Genomic DNA, 14,946 nt, shown 5'->3' with positions numbered 1-14,946 from the left:
ACTCGGGATACTTATAAGATACTACCATGATTTTTTCAGATTTTTTGGTCCAAAAATAAATTAGGCCAAAAACCGGCCTTACCGACCCTCCCCCTTTGAATAGCATATCATAATAAATTTATGATATCCGTCATTTTAAATTTTTTACGAAAAAATAATTATTTTTTAGGATTATATAATTTAAAAACAATTTTCAACGAACAACATAAATTTATTATGATTTGATATTTAAATCCACTGCGATAAACATTTGTTTACTACTATAAATGAACAATTATTCTTTGGTTTCCGAAGAAATACCTTTCAGAGTTTTAGATTTCCGACTTATTGCTCTTTCCTACTTTTTGCTATTCCTAAGTTTTACCACTATGTATTGTAACCCATTCTGAAATTTTACCTTTCTTAATTTTTACCGTTCCGAAAAATGAACGGGTCCCAATATTTCAAATTGCAGCTGAAACAAAATATTTACGTATAAAATAGAATTGAGAGGAAATATTTCGTGCATTTGAACGGTCAGAACTTCAGGTACATGATATTTTTATTATACCGTTCCTTGTTTTAATTACTCCTGAAATCTAAAAGAGTGCTCACCAAGACATTCTCCATCTGCAGCCCTTCTGAAACCCTCCTCGCAATTTGCTAGACCCGGAAGTTCTGTAATTCCCTCATAATCCTCGTCCTCATCCTCGTCATCCTCGGTATCGTAATCCTCATCCTGTAGGATTTTCGACGACCTGTTTAGTTTCTGAACGCACTTATAAGACCCTAGAGTGTTCTCACACTCCTCGCTAGTTTCGTCACAAACTTTCGTATTTCCCTCACACTCATTAACATCTAAAATAAAAACAGCAAAAGCAAAATGTAGATTCCTCCGCAGATTTCATTAAAAATATTTTATTTTTTCAGAATTTCACGAACCACTGCAAATTTTCGAATGTTCTTCCAAGTAGAATCCCTCTGGACATAAGCAAAAAACGCTGCCTGGAGTATTGAGGCAAATGTGGGAACATCCAGCATTGTTTTCAGCACATTCGTCTATGTCCTTGCAGGTGTGATTATCAGCGGACAATTTATGCCCAGGAATTTTCATGCAGCTGCATTCGTAACCACCGTCGAGATTATGACAAGTGTCTTGACAAGGTCCTCGACCATTGTTTGGTAAACACTCGTCTACATCTAGAAATATTATAAATATCTTTTTTACCACACCACCATCACAAGTGCGATTTTAGGTACTGCAAATGATACCTAAAGTAGCACTTTTCAGGATAGGTCTTAAAATTGTTTATTAAGGTTACATCGTACTATAAGGTAACTGAGAATTGTGATCTAAGATTGCTTTATAAACATTTATCTCGTATCTGTATCTGTACATGGATGGGAATGAATGAAATTGGATTGAATTGGATAGAGTACACTGGAGTGGATTGGAGTGGATTGGATTAGAATGAACTGGATTGTATTGAAACGAATTGAATTCGTTTAGATTGGAGAGAATTGGATTGAAATGGATTGCATTAGATAAGAATGGATTCGAGTTGATTGGAATTAATTTAATTGGATTAAAATGCATTTCATTGTATTGGAAAGACTTAAACTCCTGTAGATTGGAGTGAATAGGATTTGAATGAAATTAATTGGAATGGATTGAAATTTATTAAATTGGATTTAATTGCAGTGTATTATAGTTGATTTAATTGGAATAAATTAATTTGGATTGGATCAGAGAAAGTGCAAAACAGTGGATTGGATTAGAATGAATTGGACTGTATTGGAGCAAATTAAATTCGTTTTGATTGGAAGAAATTTAACTGGATTAGAATAGATTCGAGTGAATTGGAATTGATTTAATTGGATTAAAATGAATTTTATTGTATTGGAACGAATTGAACTCGTTTAAATTGGAGTGAATAGGATTTGACTGAATATAATTGGAATAGATTGGATCGGGATGAATTAAATTGGATTTAATTGAAATGGATTAGAGTTGACTTAATTGTAAAAAAATAATTTGGATTGAATCGGATAAAGTACAGTAGATTGGATTGGATTAAAATAAATCGGACTCTATTGGAACAAATTGAATTCGTTTAGATTAGCGTGAATTGGATTAGAATGGATTTGAATAAATTGAATTGAATTGAATTGATTGAATTGAATGAATTGAATATAACTGAATTAGAATGAATTGAATTGGATTTAATTGAAATGGCTGAGAATTGATTTGATTGGAATGAATTAAATGGGATTGAATCGCATAGAGTGCATTAGACTGGAATGGATTAAAATTAATTGGAATATATGGGAACAAATTAAATTCGTTTAGATTGGAGTGAATTGAATTTGAATAAATTGAATTGGAATGAATTAAATTGGATTCGACTGGATTGGAATGACTTAATTAAATTAAAATGAATTTTATTGTATTGAAACGATTTGAATTCGTTAAGATTGGAATGAATAGCATTTGACTGAATTTGTTCGAAATGGACTGGATTGGAATGAATTTAATTGGATGAAAATTGATTCGAGTGGATTGGAATTAATTTAATTGGATTAAAATTAATTTTATTGTATTGGAACGAATTGAACTCATTTCGATTTGAGTTAATAGGATTTGACTGAATTCAATTGGAAAGGATTATATTGGAATCAATTAAATTGAATTTAATTCAAAAGGATTAGTGTTGTTTGGATTGGTATGAATTAATTTGGATTGAATCGGATAGAGTGCATTAGAGTGGATTGGATTAGAATGAATTGGACTGTATTGGAACAAACTGAATTCGTTTAGATTGGAGTAAATTGGATTAGAATAAATTGAATTTGAATGAATTAGATTGAAATGAATTTAATTAGAATGTATTTTAAAGGATTTGAATGATTTGAATAAGAATTGGTTGAAATTAATTGGAAAGAATTAAATTGGATTGAAGCGGATAGACTGCATTAGAGTGGATTTAATTAGAATAAATTGGACTGTATTGTAATGAATTGAATTCGTTTAAATTGGATTAGATTATAATTAATTGGATTGGATTGTAATGCACTGAATTCGATTGGAATGAATTTGACTGCAATGGAATGGATTGAATTTCATTGGACTGAAATTAATATGATTAGAATGAATTGAATTGGAATGGAATCGAGTAAATTGGATCGAATTTGAGTGGATTGGAATAAATATGATTGAAATTGATTGGATTAGATTAAAGTGGAATTAAATGAATTCGATCAGATTGTATTGAATTGGATTGAATTAGAGTGGATTGGAGTCGATTTTAATGAATTGAATTGGAATAAATTGGATGGACTACAGCATATTGGAGTGAATTTGAATGAATTGCAATGGATTTTATTGTGTTTGAATGGATTGGCATTAATTGGACGGAAATGTATTAGATTAGATTCTATTGAGTGGGGTCGGAATTGATTGGAGTGAATTGAAATACAGTGGATTGGAAACGATTGGAATGAATTAGATTGGATTAGAATGAATTATATAGGATTCTAATTAATTGGATTGGAATGGATTGGAATTGATTGGATTGGAATGAATATGATTAGAATGGATTGAATTGGAATAGAATGGAGTAAATTGCATTGAATTTGAGTGGATTGGAATGAATATGATTGAAATTGATATAATTGGATTAAAGCGGACTGAAATGAATTGCATCAACTTGTACTGAATTGGATTAAATTAAAATAAACAGGATGGACTGGAGTATATAGGAGTGAATTTGAATGAATTGGAATGGATTTTAATGTATTAAAATGGATGAGAAATAATTGGATTGAAATGAATTAGATTAAATTCTACTGAATGGGATCGGAATGAATTAGAGTGAATTAAATTAGAGCGGATTGAAACGATTAGAATGAATTAAATTGAATTAGCATGACTTGCATTAGATTCTAATGATTCGGATTGTAATGTATTGGATTTGATTGGATTAAAATGAATATGATTAGAATAGATTGAATTGGAATGAAATGAGTAAACTGGATTCAATTTGAGAGGATTAGAATAAATATGATTGAAATTAATAGGATCATATTGTATTGAATTGGATTGAATTATAGTAGATTGGAGACGATTTGAATTGAATTGGAATAAATTGGATGAGCTAGAGTATATTGGACTGCATTTGAATAAATTGGAATGGATTGGCATTAATTGGATTGAAATGAATTAGATTAAATTCTAGTGAATGAAATCGAGATGGATTGGAGTGAATTGAATTAGAGTGGATTGGAAACGATTGGAATTAATCGGATTGAATTATATTCAACTGGAGTGTTTTGAAATTAATTGGATTGAAATGTATTGGATTCGATTGAGTTTCATTGGAATGAATTAGACTGGATTAAAATGAATTGTATTGGACTCTGATAAATTCAATTGGAATGGATTGGAATGGATTGGATAGATTAGATTAAATTTTAGTGGGTTTGATTGTATTGAGTTGTAATGGATTGGACAGGAATGAAAGGAAGTGGATTGTATAGGATTGGAATGAATGGTTTTTGGTTTGTATTGAATTGGAATTGACTAGATTTGAGTAAATTTAAATTAATGGGATTGGTATGGATTGGAGTGGATAGAGTGGATTTTAATGAATGGAGTTGAATGGTATTGAATTGGATTAGAGTAGATTGGTATAGATTGGAGTGGATTCTAGTTAATTAGAATGGATTGGAGTGGATTGAAAATAATTTCATTAATTTGTAATGTAGTAGATTCGATCGGATCGAATTCCCTCTCGGGTTTTTAGAATAGGTCTCTATGCAACCCATTTGCACTTATGATCTAAATAATTTGGTACTTTTCTGACTAAAGAACTTGTTAATAAGGCTGACAGCAAAATATAGTATATTTAAGAAAAGCTGGGAACCGCAAGGATGCAGAATGGTGTAAATGCACGTGGAATCAAATTAAATTCGGAGGAATTAAATTAAACTGTAGAAAAATATTTTCCGCGACTCATGCAAGGTAAAGGAGATGCGAGAGAAAACTCATTAAAAAAGTAAACCAACAGATGAAATCTCACCTCGTTCAATTAGAGTTGGAATTAGTTTTTTAGTAATTAACCAAAGGAAATGCTACTTTTCCCGTAACGTATGCGTGACACGAAATGATATGGGGTATGAATTACGAGGGTCTAACTTTTGACCCAGTTGCTTTTGATGAACCTACCAGCACAGGAGCGAGAATCTGAATCCAAGAGAAAACCAGTGGGACATTCGCAGTGAAAAGATCCTCGATCGTTCTGACAAATGTGCGAACAGCCTGCCGTCCCTTCCGTACACTCATCGATATCTAAAAAAGAAATATTGCACTGTGAAACCACCTCGACTACGTGGACATATTTATTTCACGTTCGAAGGTACATTCTTTTTCACCTCAGTGAACAGATTCGCTATTTTATGTGGTACTGAGAGAAAAATAGGGTTTATTCGTTTTCATCCTGTTTGCTTGTTCATTTTTACGGTCATTCCATTCGGGGGAAAAGTGGTTCATACAATATTCTTTATTTCGTTACTCGCATAGGAAGCAGTACGAAAATTACGTAGCGGATTATAGGCCCTCTTGTTTTTCTTAAATTCAATATTGTTTTTTTCTTTTTATAAAAAAACAATGCTTTTTTTCTATAAATTTTTATAAATTTATAGAATTTTATACATCTATAAATTTTTATAAATTTCTATAAATCAATATTTTGTTACAATCCGTGTTGGTAGTTATTGCTAGTAGAATTAGACAGGATCTCCGAAAACTTCATTTTCAAAACACCCTGATTCTTCCTTGACTAATTTTTCATTTTCCCTGGTCATTAAATTTAAAATACCAGTATTTTAATATTTTAATACTTTTAACATATAATTTTTTATAGACGGAATAAAACAGCATTCAAAACACAAATTACAAATGTTTAAATTTATTAATTTATTTTGCACAAAAAAATTATTTTTGACTACAACAAACAAAAAGAATTTTAAACTCAAAAAGACGAATTTAAAATAAATAAAGATTTTTCACTAAAGAAAAGTCAAAAGCCAAAAGATGACGAATTTTCTCTACAAGCATTAAATTTTCAAACAAAAAATATGACTTTTCAGCAGAAGATTAATTTCTTACGACACTGATGCACTTTTATCCAACAAACATGAAATTTCAAACCAAGAAAATTATTTTTAAAAAAAGAGAATTTTAAACTAAAAACGATCAAGCTTAAAAAATGGAGAAGTTGCATTTTTAGTTAGAAAATGTATTTAAACAAAAAAGGCTTTTCAACTAAGAAGTTCAATTTTCAACCAAACATACAAACCTTCAATTTAAAAAATCTATTTTTAACAATGTGACTCAACTTTTACCTCAATAGTTGAATTTTAAAGTTAAAAAGATTAATTTTCAACAAAATAGTTAAACTTTCAACGAAAGAGATGAATTTTCAATTGAAAATCTGTATCTTCGAAAAAAAAACATGTATAGATATTAATATTCATTGAACCAACTCTTTTAAACAAAATTTTATATATTCGAGCAAGAACGAATTATTTTTTACCAAAAGGTGGCATTTTCATTAACAAAATTCTACTGAAGCAGATGAATTTTTAAATCAAAAAGATAAATTAAAAAAATAGTTGAATTTTCTGTTAAAAAAAGATATCAGTTTAAATTTAGGAGCAAAATATGATTTTTTAAATAAGAAATAAGTTTCTACGAAAAAAAATGGAATTTTTAATACAAAAAGACGAATTTTCAACCAAAAAGAATGACTTTTTAACAAAATCGTTGAATTCTTTACCAAATACATAGTTCTATTTTCATCCAAAAAGATTAAGCTTCTCTTAAAACGGATGAATGTTTATTGAAATTTTTTTTAATAGTTGGTATTTCATCCAGATAAAATTTCAGTTCATTTTTCAATACTAAAATATAAATTTGAAATAAAAAGTAAATTTTCGACAAAAAAGTAAACTTTTCAACCAAAAAGTATGGCTTTTTAACAAAATGGTTTAATTTTTAACCAAGCAGTTGCACTTTTATCCAAGAAAGATAAAAGTTCTCTTAAAACACATGAATTTTCAATTAAAAATTTTTGTTTTCAATAGTGGAATTTTCATCCAGAAAGGATTTCAATTCTCTTTTCAACAGAAAAATTGTAAATTTAAACAACCAAAAAAGAATTTTCTACAAGATAGTTAAATATTCAACAAAACAGCACTATTTTCATCCAAAAAGTATGAATTTTCAATAGAATTGTCGAATTTGCACACAAACAGTTGTTTTTTTACTTAAGAAAGGTGAAATTTCTTATAACACTAATGAATTTTTAAAAAACTTTAAAAAATAGTTAATTTTTCATCCAAAGAAGATTCTAGTTTAATTTCCAATACCAAAATCAGAATGGCAAATAAAAATTAATTTTCTGCTACATAGTCAAATTTTTAAGAAAAAAGTTTGACTTTTAATAAGATTGCTAAATTTTCAACAAAACAGTTGTATTTTTGTCCAAGAAAAATTAAATTCTACGGAAAAAGATAAATTTTCAAATCAAACGGACAAATATTCAAAAAAAGAGTTGAATTTTTTCCATAAAGATTTCAGTTGACTATTTCGCAGAATGAAATTTTATCTTCGAAATTGAATTACTGATAAGTGCTGACATCTGCATTAATCCAAATTAGAGTGGAAATTTTAATTGAAAAGTTTATCCGGACCTTTGGGCGGCTAAGACACCTTGAGTGATCAACACCGACGGTAGACTTTATTTTGTTATATCATAATCCGTGTAAATTCAATTTAACATGTAAAATAAACGTAGAAAAATTAAGTCCGTTAAATACTAAATAGTGTTTTTTTAAAGAATTTACAATAAATTTGGTGTAACTAGAAAGTTGTGTTGTCGTTGTTGACTTACAGAACCTTTTAAAAACAATTGCTGGCTTTAATGACGCCCACAAAGGAACTTGATACATTTTTGAGTTTGTTTTATGAAATGTTCCATTCGAACCTGATTCTCAACAAAAAGTGCACCTTTTTATACCAATGGTGAGATTAGAATTTGGCTTGACAGAACGTCAAGATTACCTAGGAACATTCAGTGTCTATTAGAATCTTAAATATTAGAATCAATAGCTTCAGCTAAGGAATCTATAAGTAGCAGAAATTGATAGAACAAATAAAATCGTTAGATATTCAAGAAAGTCTTTGAAGCTCACAGTCAACAGCAATTTCATGAGGTTTGTTTGTCTGCAAGCTACAAGGGGTGAATCATCATCATCATCATCGACTGAGCAAGGTTTATCTGATTTAAATTTGTAATCATCTTGTATTATTCTTAAATTTATGGAAGATTTGTCTGATATTTGTTGTATGTGTTGAATAACAATGACTAATAAACTTGAAGCTCTTCAACAAACTCAGGGCAATTGTAAAACTAGTTTGACGAAATTTAAAAGATTCTTAGAACTATTAGATAACGAATCTCAAGAAATAATTGGTATCGAATAGATAAAAATCCGTTTAAAGAAAATTGAAGAAACTTGGAATGAATATGATACAGCGCAAATAGGTCTTGAATGTTTGGCTCCTACATCGAATCGCGAGCCGGAGCAAACGGAATTTGAAAACAATTACTTTAAATATATAGCGCTAGCAATGAGGATTATTAATGATCACTCACCTCGCTCATTGGTCACGGATGCAGACAATCAAGGAAATGAAATATCACGTCATTTATCGCGAATTGCACAATTAGACGCTGATTTTAGTGCTCAGCGAGAATTATAATGATCGAATTTGCGAGCCTTAGTTACACGATCGACTGAACCCAGCAAAGACACAATAAGCAGGAGACATTTTCCGTTGCCAAAGCTAGATCTCCCTGTTTTTTTCTTGTGTTTACGACGAAACGATAAGAATCATTTTATTTACGCTTGTACAGAATTTTCTCAATTATCGATCTAAGAAGGAAAACAAGCTGTTAAAAGGATGGGACTCTGTTTTAATTGTCTTAAGCGAAACCATCTTATCAGTGATTGTAAATGAGGAAATTGCACAATTTGCAATAAGCGGCATCATTCTCAAATTAAAGAAAAGGATAATCCGACTGAGTTAAAAAATTTTCACATGATGGATGCATCAGGAGTCATTTTATCGTCGGCTATCGTAGATATGTTTGATACTGAGAGAGGTAAACACACATGTAGGATCCTTCTTGACAACGGTTCGCAACCTAATATTATGACGGAAAACTTTTCTGATCGGTTGAAACTTAGGAGAAAGAAATTAGAGACGTCAATAGAGGCCGCGAATAGCCATGAATAGCCTATCCTTCTTGGTGCTTCCTCAAATTACCAGTTATCATCCCAGTTTTCCCATAAATAAATTTATCCTAAGAATGCCTAACCATATACAATTTTCTGATCCTGACTTCGACAAATCGGCAAAAATTGATGCTTTGATAAGAGTGGAGATTTTTAATGATCTACTATGTAGGGATAGAATTCCTATCGCCTTAAAATGCAGCCTATTGCAAAGCACGAAACTAGGATGGATTGTTGCTGGAAAAATCGACGAAGTCATATATCAACAAAAATTTTCTTGTAACTTGATAAGGGATCCACTCTGTAATCAATTGGAAAGTTTCTGCAAAATTGAGAAACTGGCTCAAAAACGCTACTTTTTGAGAGAAGAGGAGTCTTGTAAAGAAAATTATCGCAGGAATGTTCAACGGGACGGCACATGGTATGTATATGCATGGTATGTCTACCATTTAACGAATAACTGAAAGCATTGGAATCATCTTATAAAATGGCACGAAAGAGATTTTATGCGCTAAAGAGGAAGCTGGAAAGGGATGCTAAGCTCAAGGCTCTTTATCATCAGTTTATGGAAGAATATGAAGCTTTACTACCAAACTGATAATCATGCTTAATGCTGTCGCGAATTCTAACTCGGGAATATCGCTTAATTTTACATTGATGGTTGGCCCAACAATCCAAGATGGGATTTTTGAATTGATACTACGCTTTCGATTGCATAGCATAGTTGCTGAAGATGAGGGATTGTCCTCTCCAGAGGCATCTGATGTGTTGAGGAATGATTTTTTTGGGAACGATGTGCTGACGGGTACAAACACGTTCAAAGAGGCCAAACAACTCCGAGAAGATCTCATACAGTTGACCTCTAGAGCGGGACTTCGACTCAACAAGTGGGTCTCTAATGATTCGAGTCTTACCGACGATCTGCCAAATGTTTGAGAGAATCTGCGCAGGAAGTTTGGTGATCATCAAGCAAAAAAATTTTTGGGGTAAACTGGAACCCTAAGGAACACAAATTACGTTTCTAGGTCAATCTAAGGTCAGAAAATAAAACTATTACAAAGAGTTCTATTCTGTCTCAAATAGCTCAACTTTACGACCCACTAGGTCTTATATTATCAGTTTTAGTATATGCGAAAATTGAAGTACAAAGGCTGTGGCTATTGAAGCTAGACTGTGATGATTCCATTCCCACAGAAACACAAAAAATGGCAAGTTTACCAATATCAGCTGGATCTACTGAACAATTGAAATTTGCCAATTGCAATCAAGGTATCAGATACAAAGGAACTGCAATTTCATGAATTCTCAGATCCCACTCAAAAGGCATGCGTTTCTTGTATCTATCTAAGATCATAAATACGGAGGGTCATCACTCCATTCTGCTTTGCTCTAAGTGTCAAGTAGCTTCGGTGCAGATAGTTTCATTACCCAGGTTGGAATTGTGTGCAGCAGTCCTTCTAACAAAATTGTACAAGGCTGTGATAAGGGAACATAAAATAGATGGTAAAAAACGTTTTGGACGGATTCACGTTAGTATTGGATTGCGTAAACAAACTACCTTACAACCTCGAGATCTTTGAAGCGAATTGGATAGCTGAAATCCAAAATATTGCAAGGGCAGCTGATTGGAGACATGTGTCCACGAAAGAGAACCGACCAGGTATTATATCTAGAGGTTCATTACCAACGGATTTGATAGAAAACGCATATTGGAAGAACGGAATAATTACTCATCATTGATTTGTATCATTCGTATTAGACCATATTGTTTGCGTTTTTACGAAACATTACGAAAGCGAACTCAACTGTCGGAGTAGTTATCTGTTAACGAAACTATTATCGCGGTAGGAGGTCGAATAAAAAACTCAAACATGGATTTTAGTAACAAACATCCCATCCTTCTATTTTATTAGGCAAAAGTATTGGTTAATCTCCTGGTGAAAGTTTTTGCGAATTTGCAAAAATTAAGTACATAAGTGCAGGACCCCCTCCCCCCGTCCGTAACAAATCGTCATCAAAAACGCTGATCTTGACGGTTAGATTTGAATGACCAAACTAAAATCAATTTAATTTTGCATCAGTTATTTATTAATGTGTTTAATTAAGAATGATTATAAATAACAAAATTATGGAGCTCTATTTATTTTTATCTTAAAACTAAACTCTAACATATTCACGGATCCAATTTTTGTATACGGGGTGATCCACGTACATATAAACATCAGGATGGTATTTATTAGCATAGCCTAAACTCCAAGACAAAATACCAACAAGCGTTCCATTGATAACGAAAGGACCACCAGAATCACCCTCGCAACTGCCTTTTTCTTCAGTTTCATGAAGAGTACAAATATTGTGTGGTGTAATTGTAGCATTTCTCAAGTAGACCCTTTGACAATGCTCCCTGCTAATTATGGGCACGTCAATTGAATGTAATTCCTCAGGATATATAATTCCGTCCCTAAAATAGGGAAGGCCAATTAATCTATTATTTTAGAATTAACATAATTTTCGAATTTAATTTTACAGATTGGCCACAATTTTTTTAATTTTCGTCTCCCAACTTTCTCCCGATTTTTACAAAAATTAAGTCTTTGCGGAACTCAAGTTTTTTCACATATATGTATTATCAATTGTGGTAGTTGATAAATATCAGGAAATGTTTTTGTAAGAAATGGACTGAGTTTAAATCGTATAATAAAAAGGATAAGGCAACTTTTTGTCTAAATGCATCGCGCTTTCCTGACTCTGAATTTCTATTTACTAACATGAAAATATGCAAATTTAAAAATTCATTATCAAAACGATTTTTTATTATAAAGTTCAAATATCTTTTAAACAATAATTAATAATTGTGAATTGTAAGCTTCTGAAATTTAAAAAAAAACATATACAAAAAAGTTTGTACAATTTAATATTAGAAAAAGGAGTTGAATTGCATAATTTCTAAGTCCAAGCAGTAAAAATTAAACAATTTTAAAATTATTTGGAGAATCACGAAACTACCATGAAATTGGGTACTTTAAAATTCAAAGGAATTGGGCTTATATTCTTTATAATTAAAAGCGTTTAAATTTAAATAATTAAAGATTGAAAACTTTTAAATTTAAATAATTTGAATTCAAATCGATTAAAATTTGACAATTTAATCTTAAAAACTATATTGAATCTTTCAAAGGCAAAGATTTGAAAATTCTAGAATTTCAAATTGTCAATGCATAATAAAATTACAAGTTAACATTAAAACTGATTTGACGACTTTTTCTAAAATGAAAAATGAATCGAATTATTTTAAAAAAAAACCTTTCCAAATAAATAGATTATAAATGTGACTTTAAATTGTGATTTTAATGTAAATGGGATTTTAAATGTGTGATTTTAAATGTGCCTGGGACGAGTGACTGCTGGATCTCACACTTCAAGCTCGTTCTTTGCATTTCTCCCGCATTCGTGCACAGACCTTTTAAAATCAAAGGTCAAGGAATCGACAACTGTAATTTTGTTATTGTGAACTCTCTTTTGTTAAAGCTCTTTCGGCTTTAACCAACACATTCTCATCGCTTATCTCGTTCTTCGCACTCGATTTTGTCCCAACTGTCAACTTTTCTACATTATACACAACACTTTCTTATCAAATATAATACATTTTTAATATAACTCTGCCTGGGATTGCTTATGCATATATTAGAAAAAAATCACAAATTGTATTTTTCAGGATTATTTTAATATTTTTTTCTTATTTTGCTCTAAATTATATTCTAAGATACGCGGAAACATGTATCATTCCAATAAATTTGTATCATCACAATTTATAATATGCATAAAAATTAAACCATACTAATTCTTATTTCCTTGTTTTTATTTTTTTTTATTTTTTTTTTATTTTTAATTTTGTTTTTTAGGATTAAAGAAAAACTACTGCGCATCTGCATAGGGTCTGAAGCCGGAACCTATATAAGGTCCTATACAGGAACCTGGATAGGATTTTATAAAGGATCCTATGTCCTATGTCCTCTTTTGTCTTTTCTCTCCATTTTCGAAAATTTAATTTTTTTATTTTGAATTCTATTTTTTACGATTGAAAGAAAATCTACTCGTCCTATCTAAAAATGATTAATAATACATTATAGATCTTTTTAGGCGAACAACTATTATCTGTTAATTTTAATTCATACCTTGCATCGTTTTTTCAAACAATTAAATTTTTTTATTTTGAATTTTATTTTTTATGATTAAAGCAAAACCTACGTAACCTATCCAAAATTATTAACGAAAATTTTCAATAAGTTTTCGGTATTTTTTGGAATCGTAACTTTTGTCTATTTATTTTTTTCATAGCTTGTGTCGTTTGTCAAAAAAGTAACATCTTTATTTTTATTGTTTTTTTTTTGCATAAAACAAAAATTGCGCATCCTATAGAAGTATTTATTAAAAATTTGTAGCTCTTTTTTTATAAGCAATTTTTGTCTCATTTTTCTTCGTAGATTGTGTCATTAGTCCAAAACGTTTTATTTTTTTTTTATGTTGTTTTTTACGACTAAACACAAAAACTTCTCGCCCTATCGAAAAGTGATTCATAACAAATTTGTAGATCTTTCTAGGGCGCTCCATTTCAGCTTATTCATTTTTCTCGTATCTTGTATGGTTTGACAAGAAAATGGAAATTTTGATTTTTTATTATTTTTGGTTTTGACTTTTTTTCGTATCATACGTCGTTCGGTTTAAAATGCTCCCTTTAGTTTGCTTTCATTTTAAAAATGCTCTAACTCTTATAATTTTTTTTATAGATAAAACTCATAAGGAGATAAATTGTTTGAGTTTCTAAGTACAATGAATAACCGTACATAGAATTTTTAAATCTTGAGAACATATGGTTTCAAAAATTTTGAAAATACGCTCACTTTTTGAATTTGTATCCAAAATAGCTGGTTTACGAACTTCTTCTTTCTTTTTAGGCCTTAAAAAGTGTATCGTAGCCGAATCCAATCTGATTAATTTTTCGAAAGTTGATGTGCCTACAGAATACAGACTACAAACTATAGACAGACAAACAGCTTCGTAAAAATAGTTTTTTCCTAATTTTTTCTGACTCAGGGGTCTTAAAACGTGGAGATTTAATGAAAACCAATAAAGTGAAATTTTACATAAAATCAATACAATCTCATTAGGATAAGAATGTAAAAAACTAAAGTTGTGATGAGAATATGCCCGCGCAGCGGGCTGACTTTTTTTACTGTTAAACACGTTTTTCACGATTAAAACAAAAACTATGAATGCTATCAAAAAATGATTAAAAAGAAATTTGTAGAACTTTTTCAAATGCACAATTTTTTTCAAGCACCTTTTCAACTATTTTGTACAGTTTAACTGCAAAATGTGATTTTTGATTTTCCATGATCTTTTTTATGCTGTCAAAATTTGAATTTCATATCGTGCGTTATTTGGCTTAAAATGTTCATTTTCGTGGGTTTTTTTTTTGTTTGAAATTTTGTAACTGCTATAATTCTCGTAAATTTAGATTTCATAAAAAAAGTCATAAGATAAATCTCTCAAACATTTTAATTAATTTATTTAATTTATTTTTAAATAAATAATAAAAATAAAAAA

At 30.4% G+C, this 14,946-nt stretch overlaps 1 protein-coding gene across 1 annotated transcript in view; it reads right to left on the bottom strand.

Annotated features, from left to right (window-relative positions):
* The window catches only part of LOC117181076 (fibrillin-1-like), a 189,299-nt gene that overhangs the window by 63,853 nt on the left and 110,500 nt on the right, over positions 1–14,946 (bottom strand). Inside the window, exons 11-13 of the mRNA XM_033373644.1 lie at positions 5,204–5,326; positions 922–1,179; positions 595–837 (exon numbers count right to left, since the gene is read on the bottom strand). Of these exons, the coding sequence (XP_033229535.1) occupies positions 595–837; positions 922–1,179; positions 5,204–5,326 (624 nt within the window). The remainder of the gene's footprint in view (positions 1–594; positions 838–921; positions 1,180–5,203; positions 5,327–14,946) is intronic.

This window comes from Belonocnema kinseyi, chromosome 10 (assembly GCF_010883055.1).
Source record: "Belonocnema kinseyi isolate 2016_QV_RU_SX_M_011 chromosome 10, B_treatae_v1, whole genome shotgun sequence".
Classification (NCBI taxonomy): Eukaryota; Metazoa; Arthropoda; class Insecta; order Hymenoptera; family Cynipidae; genus Belonocnema; species Belonocnema kinseyi.
Note: the sequence above shows the minus strand (reverse complement) of the source record. Positions and strands in the feature narration are given on the sequence as shown.